Source organism: Chenopodium album, chromosome 26 (assembly GCF_948465745.1).
Source record: "Chenopodium album chromosome 26, dcCheAlbu1.1, whole genome shotgun sequence".
Taxonomy (NCBI): Eukaryota; Viridiplantae; Streptophyta; class Magnoliopsida; order Caryophyllales; family Amaranthaceae; genus Chenopodium; species Chenopodium album.
This window is the reverse complement of record NC_137859.1, coordinates 34,329,810-34,352,458: the sequence shown is the minus strand read 5'-3', so window position 1 is coordinate 34,352,458 and position 22,649 is coordinate 34,329,810. Positions and strand designations below refer to the sequence as shown.

At 35.5% G+C, this 22,649-nt stretch overlaps 2 protein-coding genes across 5 annotated transcripts; one reads left to right on the top strand and one right to left on the bottom strand.

Annotated features, from left to right (window-relative positions):
- The first annotated feature begins 1,090 nt into the window (after positions 1-1,090).
- Positions 1,091-3,175, top strand: LOC145618658 (protein trichome birefringence-like 8). Its single transcript, XM_081673430.1, has 4 exons — positions 1,091-1,455; positions 1,822-2,211; positions 2,574-2,732; positions 2,842-3,175. Exons 1-4 carry the CDS (start codon positions 1,091-1,093, stop codon positions 3,173-3,175), a joined length of 1,248 nt encoding a protein of 415 aa, XP_081529556.1.
- Positions 2,677-21,904, bottom strand: LOC145618656 (uncharacterized). 4 transcript variants are annotated; one of them, XM_081673425.1, is made up of 18 exons: positions 21,695-21,904; positions 17,010-17,496; positions 16,378-16,469; positions 13,783-13,944; positions 13,291-13,684; positions 11,579-11,697; positions 11,397-11,469; positions 11,096-11,316; positions 10,952-10,996; positions 10,453-10,549; positions 9,888-10,079; positions 6,557-6,648; positions 6,328-6,424; positions 5,380-5,541; positions 4,687-4,791; positions 3,644-3,814; positions 3,447-3,506; positions 2,677-3,353 (listed from the first exon to the last, which is right to left on the bottom strand). In XM_081673425.1, the coding sequence occupies exons 1-18, from the start codon at positions 21,712-21,714 to the stop codon at positions 3,240-3,242; spliced, it is 2,703 nt and encodes a 900-aa protein (XP_081529551.1). In that variant the 5' UTR covers positions 21,715-21,904; the 3' UTR covers positions 2,677-3,239. The 4 variants fall into 4 exon arrangements, with proteins under 4 accessions (XP_081529551.1, XP_081529552.1, XP_081529553.1 ...); XM_081673426.1 differs by having other exon boundaries at positions 5,380-5,532; XM_081673427.1 differs by having other exon boundaries at positions 6,328-6,400.
- Positions 21,905-22,649: the final 745 nt, after the last annotated feature.

Sequence of the window (22,649 nt, the reverse complement as noted above, 5' to 3'; positions counted from 1 at the left end):
AGTCATACTTCCTCCGTTTTCTTTTACTTGCAACACACCTTTTAGGCACGAAGTTTTAGGAGATGATTAGTGAGAGTAGACGAGCGATTTTATCAATATAATTTTTACACGAAGATTAGAATAGGGTTAAGCACCATTTGTAAAAATTATAATGAATAATTTATCCGTTTACATTACATAAACCCAACCTCAAAACACGTGCCACAAGGCTGTGTTGCAAGTAAAAAGAAATGGAGGAAGTACAAAACAACTAAAGCGTAGTACACATTCTTCAATTTTTTTTATTTTATTTTCCTCTAATGAAAAATAAAAATAAAATTGTTGAAGATGGTAAATGCATGAAAGCAGTGATTGAATTTTGAGAGTTGGGTAGTTATAAATTGTAAAAGAGGTGAAGAACTATTGATACAATTAATTATTATTGGTAATTGTTGTAAAGTTAATGTAAAGATGAAAGGTTGAGAAGAGAGAAGAATTAAAGGCAAGATGATTTTAGTTATTTAAAAAACAAAAAAAACTTCTTAAAGGAGTCGATCTCGCGACCCATGTTGCCCTAAGGATACTCTGACAAATTTGGTTCAACCACTCCAACATTCACCACATATTAGATATAAATTGCAGGATATATTATATATACACAAAAAAGAAGAGGCCCTTTTAATTTTGGGGGCCCTGTGCTAAGGCCCACCTTGCACACCCTCTTCTACGGGCCTGATAGAGATAGTGCGGGCACAACCAACATGCATTTTATAAGAATTAGATATTGGTTCATCTTTATTATTGAGTGCAAATAAAGATAAATAACATCGGATCAAACCATTATTAAATACGTAAACATTAAACAATTCTTGGTTTAATTTCTGCCCGAATTTCCACGGCATTACTTAACAAAATCACTAGTTTTAATGAAATTAATCAGCTGTTTTATTTTTCTACATTTATTATTTTTTGATACAGATGAATATGAAATTATTTAGCTAAATATTAAACAATTCATCATTTTCCCAAAATAAATTAAATTTTTTTTTTTAATAACCTAACCGACGTGAGCTCTTCAACAAAACAGTTAGAATAATTTCCTCCTTTTGATATGGATCTCCAAACTCAAACACAGAGAATTATAAGCCTATATACACCTACTAATTCTATCACCATAAAAAAACATGCCTATATTTTGTCTTTTTTCATTTTAATTGCCATAATAATTTTTGCAATATCAAATATCATAAACCCTTTTGATCTCCAATACCTTCGTTATTATTCTCCTTTCCAACAAAAACTACAAACTTGTGACTATTCCAATGGAGAATGGGTGTGGGATGAGAACTACCCTTTTAATAGCTACGACGAGAGTTGCCGGTTTCTCGATCCCGGGTTCCGGTGTCATCAGAATGGACGTGCTAATACAAGCTTCCGTCATTGGCGATGGCAACCTCATGGGTGTGACCTTCCTAGGTACGTACTCTATATTTTTATTATCAATGATTTTTTTCTCCTATTTTGTTAGGAGTTCTAATATGATTATTACGATACATAGATTATGTATGCCGGGATTGTCCTCGTGGCTCATTCAGACTAACGAAAAAAAAAAACTTTCATGACCGAAAAGTTTATCCTATGTGCGTTCACTTATGTTCATTTAATTATTTATATAACACATTATTCTTGTATAAGATGAATTAGAATATTTATACTATGTCCAGTTACCTCTAATTCACTAGAATGATGTGTATTTTAGACTGCTTGTATGCAAAAACATGTTATATTATTCAATGTATGAAGCATATGTAAGCTAAGGTGCTTAAAATTTGTGTGTCTCAGATTCAATGCAAGTGATTTTCTAGAGAGAAGCAGAAATGGAAGGATAATATTCGCCGGAGATTCGATAGGGAGAAACCAATGGGAGTCACTATTGTGTATGCTATCAATTGGAGTTTCAAACCAGTCATTAATATATGAAGCAAATGGGATTCCTATAAGCAAGCACAAAGGCTATTTCTCAATGATATTTCAAGAATTCAACTTGAGTGTTGAGTATTACCGTGTCCCCTTCCTCGTACGAGTAAGCCGTCCACCACCTAATTCGCCGGGACAAGTACATGGAGCTATTAAGGTTGACAAGCTCCACTGGTGGTCGGAGAAATGGCCAGGAGCAGACGTTTTCGTCTTCAATAATGGTCACTGGTGGAATGAGGCAAAAACTATTGGATCGTATGTACTGATGTCTTTGTTTTTCACTATAATTGCAGTCACTAACATTCTTTTTCATGACTAATCTGTTTTAATAGTATTAAAGAACTAAAAACTAACTGGCAAACAAGTCATTCAGTTATAATATGGTACAAATGAGGCCATATATCATGGGGAAGAGTCATTCTGATTGGTCGTTGTTTCAGGTCAATTGTCAATTAACTACTATGGTCAATTAATCACAGAGAAAACTTTAATTAAACAAATAACAAAATAAAACAGCGTAGAGGTTTTCACTGAAAAGAAGGCAATTAAGACTTAATCCAAAACTTGGCTTTATCTAATCCCCTTCCAAGATCATGTTACCTATTCTTGGTTTTCAGGGGCATCTACTTTCAGGAAGGAGGGGTTGTAAACATGACAATGGATTACACGGAAGCTTTTCGAAGGTCGATGAGGACACTGAAGTCATGGGCAGAAGAGAAGTTAAATTCACAAAGAAGCCACATTTTTTTTCGAAGCTATGCTCCAGTTCATTACAGGCACTGCACTAGATTCTTTTTACATTGTTACTGTAGTACTTTTGACAACATTATCATGAATAAAAATAATGAAGCTATGTTTCTGAATTTACAAGAATGTGTGTCTCAGGAATGGAACATGGGATGCAGGAGGTACTTGTAGAGATAGCCTGGCACCTGAGACGAGCAAAAAGAAGCTGCAGGCAGATCCGCCATTCAACCAATACGTTCTAGATGTGGTCAAAGAAATGGAAGGCAATGAGATGAAGGTCAATTTTTTGAATATTACATATCTGTCTGAGTTCAGAATGGATGGCCACCCATCAATCCATCGTGAGCCACTTTCTGAACAGCACTTCATAGAAGACTGTAGCCACTGGTGTCTTCCCGGGGTTCCAGACATATGGAATGAACTTCTATACTCGCAGCTGCTGGCAAAAGATTTTAGAACCAAAAGAAACTAAGGTTAATCACATGTAGTTTCCTTTTGTATCAACAGTCAGAAGGATTTATTGATTTAATTCAGCTTCAGGTTGAATCCTCAACATTCTCCTCAAGCTTTGATTCCTCAGCACTGGTCTGCTTCACTTTCTCAAGCTGCCTCAGTAGATCCAGCCTTTCTGACCCATATGGTGATGGTATCTGCAAGATATACGTAGTTTAGTGGACACAGATTAATGGTTTTTTTGCCACACAGAAAATTCTAATTTGGGAGCACAGATCCAGAAAACACACCAAGGCTGGTACATATCTTTGGATGGCTGCCAACATTGCTGCATGTCCGACTGCAGTGACCTGGCAATTACGGGAAGTAAAAGACATGATTACTATTTGTCTTTTATACTGTATGGGCCAAAAATTTGATCCCAAGTCATTGTAACCTGTCAAACGAAGCATGAGAAATATGCATAACATTGGGCTAAGATACTCACAGGAAGAAGCATGAGAACTCCAATTGGAACCACTGATGCCATGTCTGTACAGGTTCTACGAAGATACTTCTTCTCCTTTTCAGTTAGTTCATCACCTATTATAGCTCTTCTAAGGAGCCCCGCGGCAGCACCAACATCAATCGCTAGAAGTTGAGTGCCTTGCCAAACATCCTACCAAACAGAGATAATTATAATTAACATAATGCTTTTTTAATAAGTACCAAACAGTTAGAATTCAGCAGACATTAATTGGAACAAAATAATTGGACAATATGTTGCCACATTTAGTTTACGTTTGACTTATGGAATTAAGCTTTGTAAAATTAGCCATCACTTGGAATAACTCCGTAATATATATTGGTATACAACTCAAAAAAGAAATTATTACATATATTTCAGAAAGTACTAAAAAGTCTGTAAATTGAGAAGACGTAAAATGAGACCTAGATAAGGTAATAAAATACATATTGAAGACCATAAAACGTTTAATATGGCTATAATTTGTGGACGGAATACTATTTTATCGCAGACCAATATGGAAGCCAATCAAGGACATAAAACTAATTAAATATGCCTCCCCTATTGGTTAAAGGCTGTAGTCACACAATATTAAGTGAAATTTTTTTCTTAGAAGAGGGATAATGGAAAGTGAAAATTTTGCCCCAACTACTGAAAAAGAACAGTATTCTTGTTGATTTATCAGAAGAAAGCTCAATTATCAGTATTACCAGCTATCATTCTCAGTTCAATCTCAGAACTTAAAAGTGTCCAATTGTGTTAAACCATATCGTGAACATAGTTTGCATCAACTCAGGTCAGAGAAAGTAAAAATTTCAACTACATCTTACCACCTAATGCAATTTCTATGGGCATAAACAGATCTATAAATATAAATTCCAAAAAAAAATGAATAATGGAATATAACAAGCCAGGGAAATATTAATTACTTAGTCTTCATTTCTCTTAAGACCATCAACTTTAATGCAGGACCACTGTTCTATTCACATTGACAAAACATACATTCATATGGTAAGTGTGCATACCGTGCTCGTCTCTTTCAGCTTTTCAAATGACTTTCCAATTAAGCTCTCATCCTTTTGCACTTGTATTAGTTCAGTACCTCTAACTGCAATGGGATACTCAGTTTCCTGAATAGAGATAATTGAAACAAAACTTCATTATTGTTTTGACGTAATTCTTACTTATTGAAAAGCACTAAGAAGTTTATAAAATAACTGCTATATCAAGCAAATTTTTTTACAAAGTCAAATGTAATTGATGTAGCACATTTAAACTTCAAGGTGCTATTCCTTCTTCCTTCTGGCTTTATATTTCTACACCTACCCAAAAACTAGAAATAATGTTACAGCCAAGTTTATCTAGCACGTAAATAAACCCCCTGAAATCTATATAATGTAAACCTATATGTATGCTTAATATGCTAGAGTTGGAAGGGTAACAATAGCTAGATTTATCCTCTCTATCCTAAAAGGTTTTGTGACAAGGGAAGGCCATTGGGTACTTGGTGTACTGATGGATAGAATGGGTTTTTTTTTTTGGATTTTTGCCTTTTCCTTCTCTTGTTTGCCCAAAGAATGAACTCCTTAGTATATTCCTGACAAAACGTATAAGAAGCCACTCCAAAAAGCACAAAAAGTAAACTTAAAAAAACGCATTCTTAAAAAATATGGATCTGACATATCTCACAAAAATAAGGAAAAAAAAATGTATAGTACCTCTTCACTTTCTGAGTCTGTAGTGCTGCTTTGAACTCGTTTTTCTAGCTCCATGAGTTCACTCCTCAACATTTCAAAACGATAAATTTCATTAGAATCTGACTTTCCAGTGTCTGCACTTGACAGGCTGGATAAATCCAAGGATCTGTTACCCTGCATTTTCTAAGGTAAATAAGAATCAAGACAACCAAGATAACATCCTGAGGCTCAGATAAAGAAGAATACAGAAAGATGCAAATTATTTCATGGACACTTTGAGTTTTTTTAGATAAAAAAAAAAAAAAAAATTCATAAAAGATAAAAGAAAATTCATAAAAGATAAAACAATCAGCAGACATGTCCACACGATTGACAATTAATGACTGACCAATAAATCAAATCCTAACGAGAAAGCCTTCTTAAGACTCACTCCATACCTCAAGTCAGGAGCCACCTTACCAAGGTGCTAAGATGACAACGCCTTGAAGGCTTGAGGCACGCTATGTGCTCTTCTCAATAGCAACAGAGTTTTCCCCCTGTCTTCCTAATTATAATTGATAACCAAAATAGAGAATGAATGATGGACCCTAGTTTAGCAATTTACTCAATTTTAACATCTGATCATGAGCTAGATAGATAGAGCCCAGTTTCCTTCAAAAAAATAGATAGATAGAGCCCAAAGCTAGATGATACGGCCACAGCCTACAATTTCAGTCTTTTTGATACAAAAAATTCAACCGCCCAGATCATCACTTGTTTCTGATGTTTCAAAATGTTCATGAAGATATTGACTTAAATTAACAGAAATACTATATTGGGACATATTCATAATTAGAACAACACAGTTGTAACAGATAAATTATCTCTCAGCATTTAATCCTTCACAAAGAGATATAGCTTGGTACACAGAAGAATGAAGGAAAAGCATAATGAATTCCAGATGAGAAATTATGTAAAGATGATGCATACAGTAGTATCAGCAGTCTTGGAAGATTCAAGGCCAGGCTTCTTCACCGAAGGTGGGAACAGGAAGTTCCATAAACTGTTCCATAAACCAAGAAGATTACTGAAAGCTCCAAAAATGTAGTTTTGCAGATTAGTCTCACATCATATATGTTGGAGAAATTTGATGATAGCAATAAGTATCATAATGAAACAGTTGGCAACAGGAAGCTTTCTCAACTGTTTATATGCATACCTGTTGTTGTTGTCCTGCACAAGAGCACCATCTTTGCCTTTCATAGATCTGGTTTCATCGCCAGTGGAAATTGATTTAACATCATCATTTTCCTGATTGATGTACATGGCATTTTAGTGTAAGGAAAGAGAAATATTGAATTATTCAAACAGGCTGAAAATGTTCCCAGTCCCTCATAGAGTTCAATACTGGGTTGCTATTCTGTTGCTGATTTAATACACCCTCCCTTTGGTAGGATACTCCCTCTGTTACCTTTTAATGTTTCCATCTGGAATGTCTTGGTCATAGAGACAAAACACGGACCAAGAATTCTCATCAATATACAAGAAAAATATTATCATGTGAGATCTTGTTAGATTCACCATAGTGTGTAATATAAAAAATCAACTTTCATAATCATTACTCATATGTAACTACAGATATTGATAGTTAAAGATGTGCATTGCAAATTGTGAAAAAAAATTTTCCCTCCGTTCCCATTTGTTTTTTACATTTCCATTTAGGGTGTTCCTTTTTATTCTTTACATTTAGGATATTTCCTTTTTAAGTCATTGATTTTAGACAAAATTATCCTTGCTTTACAAATTAAATACTCAATTGCCCTTCACTTTTCAATGTGCAAATGTACCTTTTATAATATTTTAATGGGTTTTCAATACTCATTATTAATTTCTCTCTCATCTCTCTTTTACTTTTTGCCAACTTTTATTACTTTATCTCTCCTCTCTCCTCCAATTTCTTAACCCCACATGCACTACATTGTTTTTTCAATAAAATTGTACTTTCAATCATTGAAATATACCAACATACCTCTACTTTACACAATTTCTTAATAACCACGCATAATTCCAAACGTAAAAAAAATTAGGGAACGGAGGGAGTAGGAAACATCAAAATGGAGCGAAGGGACTACACAAACAAAGAGTATATAAGTTACTTGAGGCAATCAAAACATCAAAGGTTACAATATTGCTCATTTGACTTTGTAGTTATATCCATATAACTTGAAGTAGTCGTCTGCTTCAATGGAGTCAAATTAATTGTATAAAAGATGAACTCATGAGACTAGGGGCAGAGACTCTAAATTAAATAAGCATGCATATCTACCCTTTCTTAGAAGTCAAATACAAGAAAGTGAAGGAACCAACCTGCATAATAATGAGTAACATCTATGTCCATCAAAGTCTTTATAAGCTCAACACTTTCCTTTTCGATTTGACTTCTCATTATAAGATTATTCAAAATCACCTCAAAACTTGGTGTTTTTTAGCTTTGTTTTGCACTTTTTTTGTGTGTATATGTGTGTGTGTGTTTTTTTTTTCTTTCTTTGGGGGGGGGGGGGGGGGGGGGGTTGTGTTTTGTCTTTTAATTTCAGGTACCAAGGCCTAAGAGTCATGTGGAATGGCTCCAATATTGATCGAAATGAAGAAAATGTGCAAAAGCTTAAAGAAATGGAGTTTCCCAAGCAAGATTTGAAATACCTGGGCAAAGGTGGCAGCAGCTCAAAAAAAAACATTGGAGCTTAAAATCAACAAAAGGTCTGTACTAGGCACGACAGGCTGTGCAACATTCTGCACGGTCATGTAGACCTCCCAGGCTCCCACATACTTTTCTCAAGTTTTTGGACCATATATACCCAAGGGTAGTTCAAAACAACTGTTGCATGTACAACAGTGCAGCTTTTAGCAAGATCATGCAGTAATTCCAGAGCCCTTACCCAGCAAGCAATACTGTCATGCATAATGTGAAAGGTTTTCCCTCTAGACTACACAGATCAGCAAGCTATTACAGGTCACACGACGGTTGTGTAATCCTTGCATGGTCCTGCAACCTGGTTTTTTACCCAACTGTTGTTTTACTCAGAATTTTCTTATTTCAGCTTCAGTGTTTAAGAAGTCATTGTTACACTTCATTAGCCAGCTTTTAAGTCATCCGGAGAGCACTTTTGTAAGCCTATGAGAAGACATGCTGCCTCAGTTATTTTTTCATAAATTAGAGAAAGTAGGCTGTGCATCGATGGAGAGATAAGAAGAACTTTAACACATTGTGAAGATTTTAAATCATAATGAAGCTTATTACGTAGTAAAATTTCTTTACTTCATTCACTTATTTCTTTATCATGTTTTTCTTTCATTAATGAAAATCCAAAAACATGCTCTTTTGATTTGCTTATTATCTTATCTTATTTGGTTAGTGGTAACTGCTTTTTAGATCTTATTTTTAGCTTAATTATGTTCTTATTAGTTGTAAGGAGTTTGAATTGGATTTGTAAATTTATCATTTTCCTCCTTTCATTTCTCACTTAGTTCAGATTTGTGCATTTTCATACTTTGAACTTAAAACTTCATATTTTTGGTAAAAGTAATTGTGTTAAACCTTCCATGATTAGTATGTTTAAGGCCATCAAGCTTGATTTTATTCAATTACTAGCAGAAATTGATAGCATGCATCATGAGTAGTCTTGTTAGCTAGGGGGCTTGGTCAAAAACTAGATCAATGCTCAATTTGAGCTAAATTTGAAGGTTTTAAGGTAGAATAGGATTGATGATTGATTAATTGCAGGTTGGAAAACTGTTTGCATATATTGTGGCCGCATGAATGGCTGCTTTGGTGCCTCTCTAGCTATGATCCCTTGAGCCTATTACATTTTCAAGTGAGACTATCTGAATCATGACTAGGTGATAGATCCCTTTAGTAGGTGCTTATTAATCTGAGAGTAGTTAGGATACAAAATCAAGATTAAAATCCTTATCACTTTGCAAAATATGTAATTGCTTGAATTTGGATGTTTAGTTAGATTACTTTAGTTGTGAATGATAGAGATAAATTCCTAAGTCCCCAATTTAATTTCTTCCCCTTAAGGCCTTAATTTCCCTAATCCCTGTTGTTGCTCATATGCGTGCTGTTAAAGTCGAATTTCTAGCTCTCTAGTGCCTTCTTATTGCTGAGATCTTAATCAACAAACTTGTTTTAACTGTTATTTTGGTAATTTAGTAATCTTATAGCTACTCACCAATCATTTTCTTAGAACTAGCTTATTTATGAGCTTGTGAAACTTCAGTTCTTGATTTGACTGATTTATCCCATTCCCTGAGTAGGTGACCCTTATATACTTCTATACCAAGAAAAGTGGTCTAGATGTAGGGGTTAATTACAATATAATTTCCACTTAATCACATGAGAGGACAGTTATACTATTCAGTATGAACATTGCAGAAAAATTCTGTCACCCATTAAAGGAATCCTAGATTGCGGTCCATTGCTACGCAGATCATTTCAAGACAAAATGAAAGGATGGAGATAAGGATATAAGAAATATAATAAAAGATACCTCCTGGAGAGAAGCTGCCTTAGCTCTAAAAGATGCCTCAAGAAATTCCGCTTCTTTCTTCAGTTTCCTTATTTTTTCAAGATCAGAGCAAGCGGCTTTTAGGTGTTCTTTTCCAGAACCAGAGCTAGATACATGCATCTCTTGGATCAATGTCTCCAGTCTGACCAAAGCCTCTTCAACATTTTCCAGTGCCTGACACAAACCCAATATCAGCCATCTGAAGAAAGCAACTACATTCCTTATCGAAGAACCATCCCATAATAATTGCAAGATGAAGGGAGCCAAAACTTCAGGAACTCATGTGATGAGAAGAGAAATGAAAAAAAGACACATTTGATGAGGAGAGAGAACGAAAGAGAGAGAGAGTCAATTACCAAACAAAACACTGTTGTGATTTAGTTCAAACTTTTATAAAAGGGAAGTATTGCATTATTATGGAGCTGAGGATGTAATTGAAAAGACAACCTTTCCATGAAGAGACTCAGAAATTTCCAGTGGCCTTTGCAAACATGGTTCCTTTAAAATATATATAAAAAAAAAAAAACAAAAAAACAAAAATGAATACCTTGTCAAAAGAATAGGGGTCCTCCCTAGAACTAAAGCTAGAATTAGCTTCAACTCTCTCAACAGATCTCTTAATCTTACTCCTGGATAATTCATCCCTGAGTCAAAGTGTGAAACAGATTAGTATGTTTAAGTCACATCAACACACTGACCACACATCAATAAATCAACCTAGTAGATACAAGTCTGCGCTTTCTAAACTTTAGACCAGTTTTGGCTTGACAAGAGCGCTAGCTCCTTAAATCTTGATTGGTATCTCTGATATGGACATCCTAGTTGCACATGTCATATCAAACTAGTAGAAAGAAATAAATTCAGGGACAACTCTTGCACGCTTACTTTTATAACTCCACAGAAACAGTAAGACCTAAATGATGTTTCAGCATAGGAAACCTATATTCCAGGCCATGCAAAGGTACTCTAGATTTATATCAGTTGATTTTAACTTCACATGAACCCTTGCAACCTTTTGTATATTTAAGAAAAAAGAGAGAACTTACTTTAGCAGCCCCAATTCCTCCATGGAACTCCCAAGCTTGTGAAGTCTGTTAGAAAACTGACATGTCAACACTAGCGAGCAGAAATGTAGAAGTATAGCAATACAGCAGGAAGGCCCCCCCAAAAAAAGGCCAAACAATGCTTACCCTTTTGAAAGAAACCATGCTGCTTTCACATTGGAAGGGTTCTCAACCCACTTACTGTGTTTAATAAACACTCGGATCCAACGTGAGCAAACATCTAGTGCTTGTGGTACAGCTTCTGGATTTGGAGGCGATTCAGATTTTTTATTATGCCCAGGTGAGCCTTTGATGGCGTTACTGTAACCAGGATAGAAAGGAAGCCAATCCAACTCTTCACAGACTACCTGTCAAATCATTACCTTACATAAATACTAGTTTCACTCACTAGATATATATTTCATAAGATCACAAGCAACGTTCTTACCTCAACATAAAGTTCATAAGAGCTTATTGAAGAGAACTGTGGATAATACAACACACATCCCCCGACAAGGTATCTACACATGTGAGCAAGAAATAAACAGATACTAAGTACAAAGGAAAGTTAACCACAAGAAGAAACTGGTAGTGATTCATGCAACACACTACATATACAAAAAGAACTACCTGATGAAGCCCTCAATTGGTACAGGAATTTTATCAAAACCATTTGCGGCCAGAAAAGATTTTGTACTTCTACCCAGGGCAACAAAAAATCCAAATATTGCTAGGTCCTTCTCCAATACCTGCAATGTTGCAACAATGATAATAAATAAACCAATCAACAGATCTAAACTACTTCAGTGTAGATATTTGATAAAATCTCAAAATCTATCAAGTCCTCTATAAATTAGTCAAAATTGCTTATGGATCCACTTCTTTTCATTTATAAACTTACATATCATATAGAAACCTTTGCACCATCTTTCCCAATAAATAACATTTCCTCGAACTTGGTCATACATAACTCTTTCCTTTTTTATATTCTTAGTTTTTTTTTCCATCAAGTACGAGAATTGCAAAAGATGATTATTTATGCCAAAGACTTGAGCAGTGTTACACTTGAGTGCACAGGAATCTAAAAATAAAACAAACCTACCTACTCAAGAGTACTTAAAAATTAAAGCATACAAGTTTCTGCTAAAATCTAACATGAAGTTATATGGTTTTCATTTCTGTTTAAAAGACACAAGATTCGTATGTTGAATTTCATTTTTCACTACGTCTCCAGGTTGCTAACTTAATTCTCCACAAGTGACTTTCCTCCTCAATTATCTGCCTAATTTCTCTGCAATTACGTAAGCATTCAACCATGCATGTACAACTGACAATACCAATTACAATCCCTCATCTAATCCTGCCTAGTCTCCCTATAACAGAGAGCTTTAAATATCATCTGCCTCAGGCAGCCATGCAATACCCTTACACAAACTCATATCACAACCCTTATGTTCCATGCCCCATGATATATCAATGTAACCACAGACAATGATAAATCAGCACAACTAAGTACACCTGAGGTTATGATACAAGTCGAGTATGCGTTTGGGGTAGCTCGATATGACTCGCCAACATTTTGAGTCAAGCTTAAGTTAAATCATTTTGCAGATACAACCATGTGATGTAACATGACATTAGGTGAAATTTTGCAGATACCATCTGATGCTGCTTCCATGACAACGTGACTGTTGATCATAATTGCAGGCTTGCAGCAAGGACTGAATTATTTTTTTATAAAAATTAAATTTTGTTTGTACCTAGTAAAACAAACTATTAAATTGCTAGCTGGATCAATTGTGCTTCAATTAGATTCATGGATCCCTGTACTAAATCGCCTCCTCATGAGCCATTGTCAGCAACCCTGGCAGAACCATTTTCTCAATGAATATTGCAGCAAACTATACCCAAGATTACGTTTGTGATTTGTATATTTATCGGGACTTTGTATTATTAGCTGTTTGATACAGAACTAATCATTAATTTATTTTAGACAATAATTAATCAAAAAACGTGTGCCAATCACGTTATCTATCAATAAAAGATCAAACAAATAGGGTGCAGATGCAATGCTATTTATAATCATTGCAAAAACCAAGTAAACAGAGAATTTAACATTCACTTCTCCTATTTCTGCACTCTGTGTTTACTTCTTTCCCACACTCCATGCCCTTTTTTCTCCATCCCATAAGGAAATATAAGAAAGGAAAATATGCAACTATTCCTCCACAGGATTGAAAGGAAGATATCCACTGTTCGACCAGAAGGTGCAGCAATGATATATATTTTAAGTTAAGTGAGGTCAAAACTCTAAAATAATGACAAGTCTGATTAGTTATTACCTCAATGCTTTCGGATGTGGTGAGTCTTGACCACAGTTTTTCTCTACTTATAGCTCTTTGTAACTTCTTCTGCACAAGATCCACCCAAAACACCATTTCATCTGTTTCGCAATCATCTGTTACTCCGCAGAATGCGGCTCGAGGTCCAAAATGCACTAATAATTCTCTGGGTAGACCAATTTCCTTTACTACATGGTAAGCTTCATGTATAGAAATTGTACCAACTAGCACATCCATCAAACTACCAGTTATATCAGGGATCACGGAGTAGAACTGTGAGCAAGAAATCTTGGCTGGTCCAAGCTTCAATATTGCAGCAGTACATACCAAAGCCAGCACAAGGAGTGATATATCACTGGCAGTACCTGATCCTGGTGTCATTCTATTGCCAGACCTGAAATAAAAGAGAACTTATTTTATTTAGAGTTTTGATTAGAATACATAAGTGGTATAGACAAATCCATCAGCATCCAAGATATTACAAATACATACAAGGTAACAGCCCTAAAGCGTGGGTCCCTCTCAAAATGATCGACAAAAGTTGCTACCACAACTGGAATTTTTTGAGACCAAAACCATTCAAAAAGTACAGACTGCTTGCCAGATAACTTCTCCCTGATTACACTCTCCAAAGGAGCTGAAAGCCGTAACAAACTGCATCACCAGAAAGCAAACAGTTAACATTCACCAGAATCAGAGCAGCAATAAAATAAGAAGAAAGTGTTTTACTTGAACACTGGTATAGGGGTGGGAACCCCCTGCCCCCTCCCCCCTTTCTCCCAACAAAAAATTAGAAAAAAAAAGACGGTGGGATTCTCAAACTAAGAAGTTATTCCGAATGAAATAGGCAATTATGACTGCAAACAGCTATAAAAGCTTGTACAGGAGTTCAGACATTTTCTGATATAGATGTCAGTGACCAGAGCATCAAAAAATATCCAACTAGAAACAATTAGAAATTGGTGGCTGTTTAGTACCTCAAGGGATAATGATACCAGCTTTACAAGAGACCTGTTTCAAATAACTGGTTTATTTAACGTTTAACAAGGAAACTAGGAGATTGAATAGCAAAGTCATAAAGGAGATCTTCAAGAAAGATTTCTTCAACAAACTAAGGCAGTAGCTCTTTAGGCTAAATTTTATTTGCCTCTGTGGTATAGCTCCACTTTCAAAATGAATGTTGGCCAGTCACAACATCAGAAATCTTTGAGGGTTCACCGGTTCACCCAATTATAATTAAGTTAAAGATTCAAAGACATAAAACCAAAAAAAAAAGTGGTGAGAGGCAATCCCCCGGGTCACCAGGAGAGTGATGAGAATGGTGACTATTGATCCCTAAGGTAATATTGATGCTCAAATAAGATCATTCAATTTTACATGATTGTAACAGATCCAGATCGGTTGCAATGGAAGTCTAATCAGAAAAAAAAAATGAATTGAGGCTGACCTCATCTTCTTGAGCCTTTCTCTATTTTTGCCCCTCTGATCCTGGTGACCTAGATCACCTATTTAGATTCTACCTGTCTTTGACCCACAGTTTCACTATAATAGTCACTTTACCTTAGCTCCACTAATGTAGTCACATTGACCACAGAGCTATCTTAATTTCTCTACCAGAAGAGAGGAGGGGCTAAGTTCTCCCTAGGTGAGATCATATTGAACAGATTTCTATTCCTTTTTATCAAATATGATTTTTTGATTAGAAATATGATGGGCCTTCAATTAGCTAGGAGCAAGCACATATTGCAAGTGCCAAGCAAGATTGTCATTTTGATCATCGAGTGTACATTGTACAAAGTACCTTTTATACTCCATATAAAGGTTAAGGCAATTTTCATCAGCTGGCACTAGTGTCCAAACTCTAAAGTATATAAGTGTCCAAACTCCAAAGTATACATAAAAAAAAAAAAATTAAAAAAAAAAAAGAAAAAAGAAAAAAAAAAGGAAAAGGGAAAAAAAAAATCAATAGAATGAACAAGATATCCCAGAAAGGATATTGCTACAAATAGAGTCCTTGAAAATTACCACACATTAAGAAGGTTCAAGGCAGGATGGCGTTTCAGACAAGTGACATATAAGTCTACAACAAATGTTAATGCCATATCATTAGCGGTATCCAAACTAAATACAACTAAGGCCTAGTTCTCTTCACCTTATCCAAATAATAATCAATAAAAATAATATCAATTCAGTAAAAATAAGTTAAGTTTAGTTAAAAATAAGTTCAATAAAAGTAATTATTAAACAGAGAAAATAATTTAAATTTGGCAAAAATAATTCCAGTCAGCAAAAAAAAGGTGAAGAGACAAGCTCTTAGTTAGATGAAAGTGATAACTTATGATAGCGACTAATTAGAATGGTATTAATGCTACTTGGAGCTCATGTAGCCCATGCCGGATTAATCGTATCCTGGGCCGGAGCAATGAACCTGTTTGAAGTGGCTCATTTCGTACCAGAGAAGCCGATGTATGAACAAGAATTAATTTTACTTCCCCACCTAGCTACTCTAGGTTGGGGGGTAGGCCCCGGCGGGGAAGTTATAGACACTCTTCCATACTTTGTATCAGGAGTCCTTCACTTAATTTCGTCGGCCGTATTGGGCTTTGGGGGTATTTATCATGCACTTCTGGGCCCTGAAACTCTTGAAGAAGCCCTTGGATATTCATCTGACAAGTATTTTCTCCTCTTCATTGATAAAATATCAAGTTGAGATACAATAATATCACTCGGGAGTAGATCAATCTTTCACAATTTACAAATTTGAATTTTACCCTTTTTGCATAATGTACCAGGACTAAACAAGATACAGGACAGCAACAATAACTAGAGGATGTGAAGATGGGGAAAAATGCAAAACTAAAATAGCTAACCGTTCTCCTCTGATAAGAGAATAAAAAAAAAGTCAATTATAAAATTTTCTCATGCACATTGGTGATACTCAGCAAAGTTAAACCGCATAGAGCTCAAAAAGGGCAGGAAAGACTATGGTTGCAATAATTGCACATTGACTTATTAAAGGATTTGCTGAAAACAAATGGGAACATACAACTTCGACCATCAAACATTTTATGCCAAAAAGACATCTACCTTCTCTGAACAGAAGCGTTTATTTCCCTGTCCCTCCCATCCCTGCGCGATGAGATCTCATTAGCGGCTTGCAGCAAAGCATATACAGAAGCCTGAAATTACAGAGAAAATTAAATGACAGATTACATTCTACGCGGCATTGAAAGTTTTGGGAAAGAACACTTAATTAAAAAAATGTGTTATTAATAAAAATAATAAGACTAAACATAGTTAATTCTAAACTATATTGGTAAAAGTTCACATGTACTTCAGAAACCTTTATTACTAGGCAATAGGCATTCTAGCAAAAGTTACATAATTAAGCGGCAATAGATATACAGATTCAGCGACCTTTGTTGTGGGAAAAGCCAGTGCATAAGAGAGAGCAGAGAAGCAAGAAATGGACTTAGGGACAACATTGGATCAGAATAAAAGTAATTGATTTGGCAAGCTATAGCCACCAAAAAAACAAAAAAAAAACAAAAAAACAGAGCATGAGTTCAACCGCAACAACAATGATCATAGCAAGTGCAATGTCAATCAAACGTGATAAAAGACTCAAAACCAAGGTGTGCAATGTGTTCTCATTTATCACCTTACAAGATGTTCAAGATGCAGAAGAAATCAGCATCTAAAGAAGATTTCATTATAACCTGATATGATAGTGTCTTCGCCCATGCATTTTTGTCAACACCAAGCCAGGCTGCTGAAAACCAGGACATTTTTGACAGTGAGCTTTGCTCCTTGATTGATAGCTCAAAAAATCTTGCTGCATCATATAAAGATTGGACAAGCCCATCTTTATAGTCCTCATTTTTTAGGGCTTGATCTAGACTAATTCTCATTGCCTCGACATCTTTACTTGTGCTAGCTTCAGGGCTTCCATTAACTGTCACACCATCATCAGCAGATGCGAATAGAAAGATGTTCCGAGCCTTTTTTGGTTTATGAGTAAATAAACTATGCTTTCGAACCTTTAAATACCTATAACAATGACTACTATTTCTATTTTCAAACTCTGTACATTGCAAAAAAGTCTTCCTAAAACCATCCCGTTCAGATATTGTATGATCTGTGTCTACCACTCTGTACAAACATTGAACTTTACTTGATTTGTTTCCAGCCCATTGAGCTGAAGTGCTGCAATTGTAAGAGGAACATAAAAGCATGAGTATCCAACCTAAATTTGAAAAGAAACAAAGCATTTTCTTAGTTGATCTTCAAATTGAATGACAACTTGGAAAAAGGCAAGCAACAGGTCCAACAAGTTTATATAGGAGATCAACACCTCACTAATACAAAGTATCACTCATAACCAGTTCCACATCTGGGCATGTGATTTCAATTTACAGAACATAGAAATAACCCCTGAAAGAAAATGAGAAAGGTAAAACTCTATCCAATAGTATAAAAACAATAATCAATGCCAATACACTAAACTGGTCGTCAAAGATTGCAAACTATCATTAGTATTTACCGTACACAAACATGCTATCTAGGAAAAAGGGTTCATCATCTACGGGGCCTTGGTTATCAAACTAAAGAAAGAGAGAGGAAATGCAGAAGCAAAGATAGACATGTATCCTCCAATCCCCATGGTTTTACATCCAGGATACAGTAACAATGCAAAATTGCATTCACAACCAACGCTGATGGGTTGAAGTTATACTGGCCTAATATCTCAGTCACAATAAGCTCAAAACCCTTTACAAAGAAGTTACAGTGAAAATCATGTCACTCACACCAACCTATCAACAAAATTCAAAAACACAAACCTCTCTAATTATCATAACCAATTAGTCACCTCACCTAACTCTCACTCTTAAGGGAGTACGTGCAGGGAAATTTCCAAGAAAGAATAGTACCCTTTCTTGATTGAAAACAAAATGGATATATACGAGAAAAATATTAAGGAAAAAAATCCTCCACAGCCAACAATCCTTTACAGCTCTGATTACATCATCTACAATCACCAATAATTTGCTAAATGAGTGGCACTTGTTATCAGGTAGGTATATGTATCCCATTATTCTTACCAATGAGTAAAATTTTCCTTTATATTTCCATTAGTTCACTCTTACACAAAAGACCATGAGGTCATGACATGATACTTTTTTCGTCACATACTTGTATAACCGCACCCCCCCCCCACCCCCCCCCCCCTCCCCTCCCCTCCCTTCTCTTCTTCTTGTTTTTCCATTGGCAAAATTCAGTAAATTCGTGAAGAGCACATGCAAATGCAAAGTTAGGCTCTATTATTTCAAGGGTGACACGACACATTACTCTCGGTTCAAGTAATCAAGTGACCAATATTCTAAATAAATATTAGGAGAAAAGAGATGCTCTTACTCATGGAACCACTAAAGTTGCTATAAAACATTCAAACTTATATGATCTTTGACAGTAGAAATTCGGTAGGTTTTCAATAATGAGAAACAATTGTAAGGGCCATTCTTAAATCACAAACGTATGTATATGGAATCATATACTAATTAATAATCATCATCATTTCAAAGAGTAAATAATAAAGCTCCCACATTAAGTGACCTGCCTATACAATACTAACAAGCACTAGATAATGACACTACTTGCAAAATCCAGAAGAATGTTATATAGTTAGGCACTGATGAACATTGATTTTTGTTTCCTAGAAGTACTTTTCCATATATCATTTTAGAGAATTTATGAATATCTTTGGCCTATAGGTTTAGATGTACTTTTGAAGTTTTGAGAATCAAAAACAGTACTATACAAATTGGACAAATTATATATTCTAGAGTTTTAGCCCCTTGTTTTTCTTATTAGAAATTGTTTATTACTTTGGCTCTCATTGTATCCTTCGTGAAATTGATCTAAAATTGTTTTACCTAAAGCCCTATTTCTCATCATCTCTCCTAAAAATCTTTGCTCCAATCTACCATACCTCTAAAGTGCTAACCCTAAACTCTCTCTCTCTCTCTCTCTCTCTCTCTCTCTCTCTCTCTCTCTCTCTTCAACTTGTTATGTGAATTAATGCAAATCAAACAAGAGCAAAGGTAAGGAACTTCAACAACTCTCAATGTTAATCCTTTTCCACTCTAGTCTAATCCCTATTGTAAGAGGTTTTTCCATAACTGCATCGACAAATAAACTCAATATATTAATAACTCATTCAAAATTTCGAACCTGCTCCCTCTTTTCCCAACGTTATCACCCTGCAACATAGCCCAAATCCTCTAGCCCCGCACAACTCCTATATCACTAGCCTCTACAAGAACTCAGAGAACCACCACCATGCAAGTAGCATCAAATCTGAAATTGTACATTTGAATGAGACATAAGGGAGTCATTTCACATGCAATGTGCCATTGTTTGTTTGTGCTTCCCTAATATCCCAAACCGTTGAATCCAAATTTGCTCCTTTTGAAATCCGAAGCCCAGAATCCAAATCTCTTATCTTGTGAATATTAGTCCACCTTATGCTAATTTTTGTGAATATTTGTTTCTTTACTCCTCTTTCTCCCGTACTCATGGTTGGTAAGAAGAAGAACACCTTTGCCCTCGACCTCAACCTCACCAAGAAGAACAACAACAAGGATACCAAATGGGAACAACAAATAGCCGGTTTGCAAAGTAGCTTTGGTAGCTCCGTTCCGACTTCGACATTGTCCAAAAGTCCAATTAGGACATAACGGAGGCCTTCACCACAATGAGGACTAATTTCGAGAGTCTTCCTACATAGTTAGGGGACTTCCGAAATGAGGTTCAAGCTCCCAAGGCGACCCTAACCCTTGAGTTTGTTTTCTTTTTCCCCCTCTTATGTGCTTTTATTGTTTTAGCATTGAACATAGTGTTTATGATAGCTTTGGGGAGAGAGGGGGGAGGAGTCATGCCCTTAATCCAAATCTCTTATCTTGTAATATTAGTCTCCTTTTGCTAGTTTTGTGATTATTGTTTGTTTCTTTACTCCTCTCTCTAATGAAAAAAAAAAAAAAAATAGAGTTCTTGTTCCACAGCCAAAAGTCATTAAATGGAAAAACAACTTATCAAAAAGTTGATATGATTTCTGAGCTACTATCCCTCCCCCCTCCTCCCTCTAAAAGCTATTTAGGGATGTTTTGGGAGAATATACTTTCATTTTACCCCCCCCCCCCCCCCCAAGTAAGCCTAATTTCTGATTCCCAAAGTTGAGAAATAATTTCAAAAACTTAGCCAGAAAGCAAATTATATTATTAGAAGCATAAGATGTGTTTACCATACTACATAGAGCGCAAAAGTATGTTTGCCTACCAGCCTGTGCATGGCAATACTTGCAAAATCAAAGTCTACCTTATCTTTTGGAAATTATATTATGCATCCACCACTAAGTACACCCACCGTCGCAAGACTGTACACATCTTTGCCCACGTGACTACGTGAGTGCACCATATAAGTTTTGCCGTCTCTCTTAAGTGAACAACTATGAAACTTAATTCAAGTAAACAGCTAACAATATCATGTAAACATGTTATATCAGTCTCTTCCCCAGTACTTTGACCATAAGTAAGTGATCATTACTATACTTTCCAAGTGGAAAGGATTACATAGAAACCAAATGATGTCCTCTCAACAGCCAATTTTAAATAAACAACTAGGAAATGCCAACCCCAAATTCATTTGTCTTCGTCTATCACAAACAAGCCTCAAAGTCTTCATTTTACAATCCACTAAAGTAACTAACTAAAAGAATAACTAGTACTCTTACTATCATTGCATCCTCATTCATGTCACCAAATAATGATCAATAAGAAGAAATGATCTAAGTAACTAACATAGTAAACTAAACAATAATCCAGAAATGCTTTAACACTCTCTGATCCCTCAATCACCTATTCACCTCCCTGCACTAAACCGCGTATTTCAAGGCCCGGACCGAAAAAGATAAGCTCGAGTTCAACTCAACTGCACGGCGATGGGTTAGGCTACCCTCTAAATCCTTTTTTCCCAATGATTATCTTTTTTTTTTCCAGAAATCCGACAACAACTCAAACCAGCAAAAAAAACGAACATAACAATTAAAATGAAAGACAAAATTTCAATTTCTCTACAAAATTCAGACAAAAACACACTACAGCACTGAATTCAAAATAATCCACTTCACAATTCTACATAACAAATTGCGAAACACAACCACAAAAAATCATCGAATCATCCCAAAATCATCACCATTTTCACCAAAATTCACAAAAATTAAACCAAACTAACCCAAAATTCAACATCATCAATCCCCAAAAATGAACAAAAAATCACGGAATTATAAAAAATTAAAGGATAAAACTAAAAAAAATTGCCTAATCAAGTAACTAACAAAGAAACTAACCTTGGGAGAAGTAGAGACATGGAGTGAGTGAGCGCGCGAAGTGACAGTAGTAAAGAAGAAGAAGATGAGGTTGCAATACAACAGATGGCGTGTTCGAGAAGATGAAGATGAACTCTAAAAATCAGGAATTTTGGCTGAGTGGCGTTGCAATTGACATGTCTTCATTTTTCAAAAGCATCAAATTTGATGAGTTTTTAGCAATGTTTTGTAGATTGCTTGATTTGGGCTCTTGGAATAAGAGACTTCTTTTCTTATCTATACTCAAAACTAGTTGTTTTTATGCTTTATTATATCCCCTAGGAATATTGTGTGTTAAGCCCATGGATTGGGCCTTGGAAATGTGGAACATTTTGTGTATGGAATTGTGGATGGAGCCGAGCTACAAAGGGTAGTGATATACATATACGGATATACCTGATGTTAGAATGAATGTCTCGTACTCTCTTTGTTTTTTTTTTAACCTCTTATTTGGGTTTTTCATGGGCTTAACAACTATCGCCGTTAATATCTCTGGTTTCGTATTATAAACATTAGGCAACGGTGCTACAAGTCTTTTCTTCAAGCCTAGGGACCTTAGCGTACAATCTAGATTGTTTCCCTCTCGACTAATGAAAATTTGATATTATGAAATGCAATTGCAACAAATCTAGCAATATTCCACATGATAATTTGTTTTCTTTATGTAGCAATTAAATTATGATCAAATTTTTATAAATTAGACCACATGCTTAGTAAATTGGAAGATAAACATAGAACAGAAGGGATATCACAGTTTGTTTTAAAATGTAATCAACTAAGTTTGTGATTCCTATTGGCTTGTATTTGAGTTAGGGCAACCGAGGCGCTTACTTAGATACCACAGATACAAAAGGCGCAAATTAAATTATCTTTGAAGTCAATGATATGTGGTTAAAATAAATAAATAATGTTGTTATAGTTAATTTTGTGGATTTGG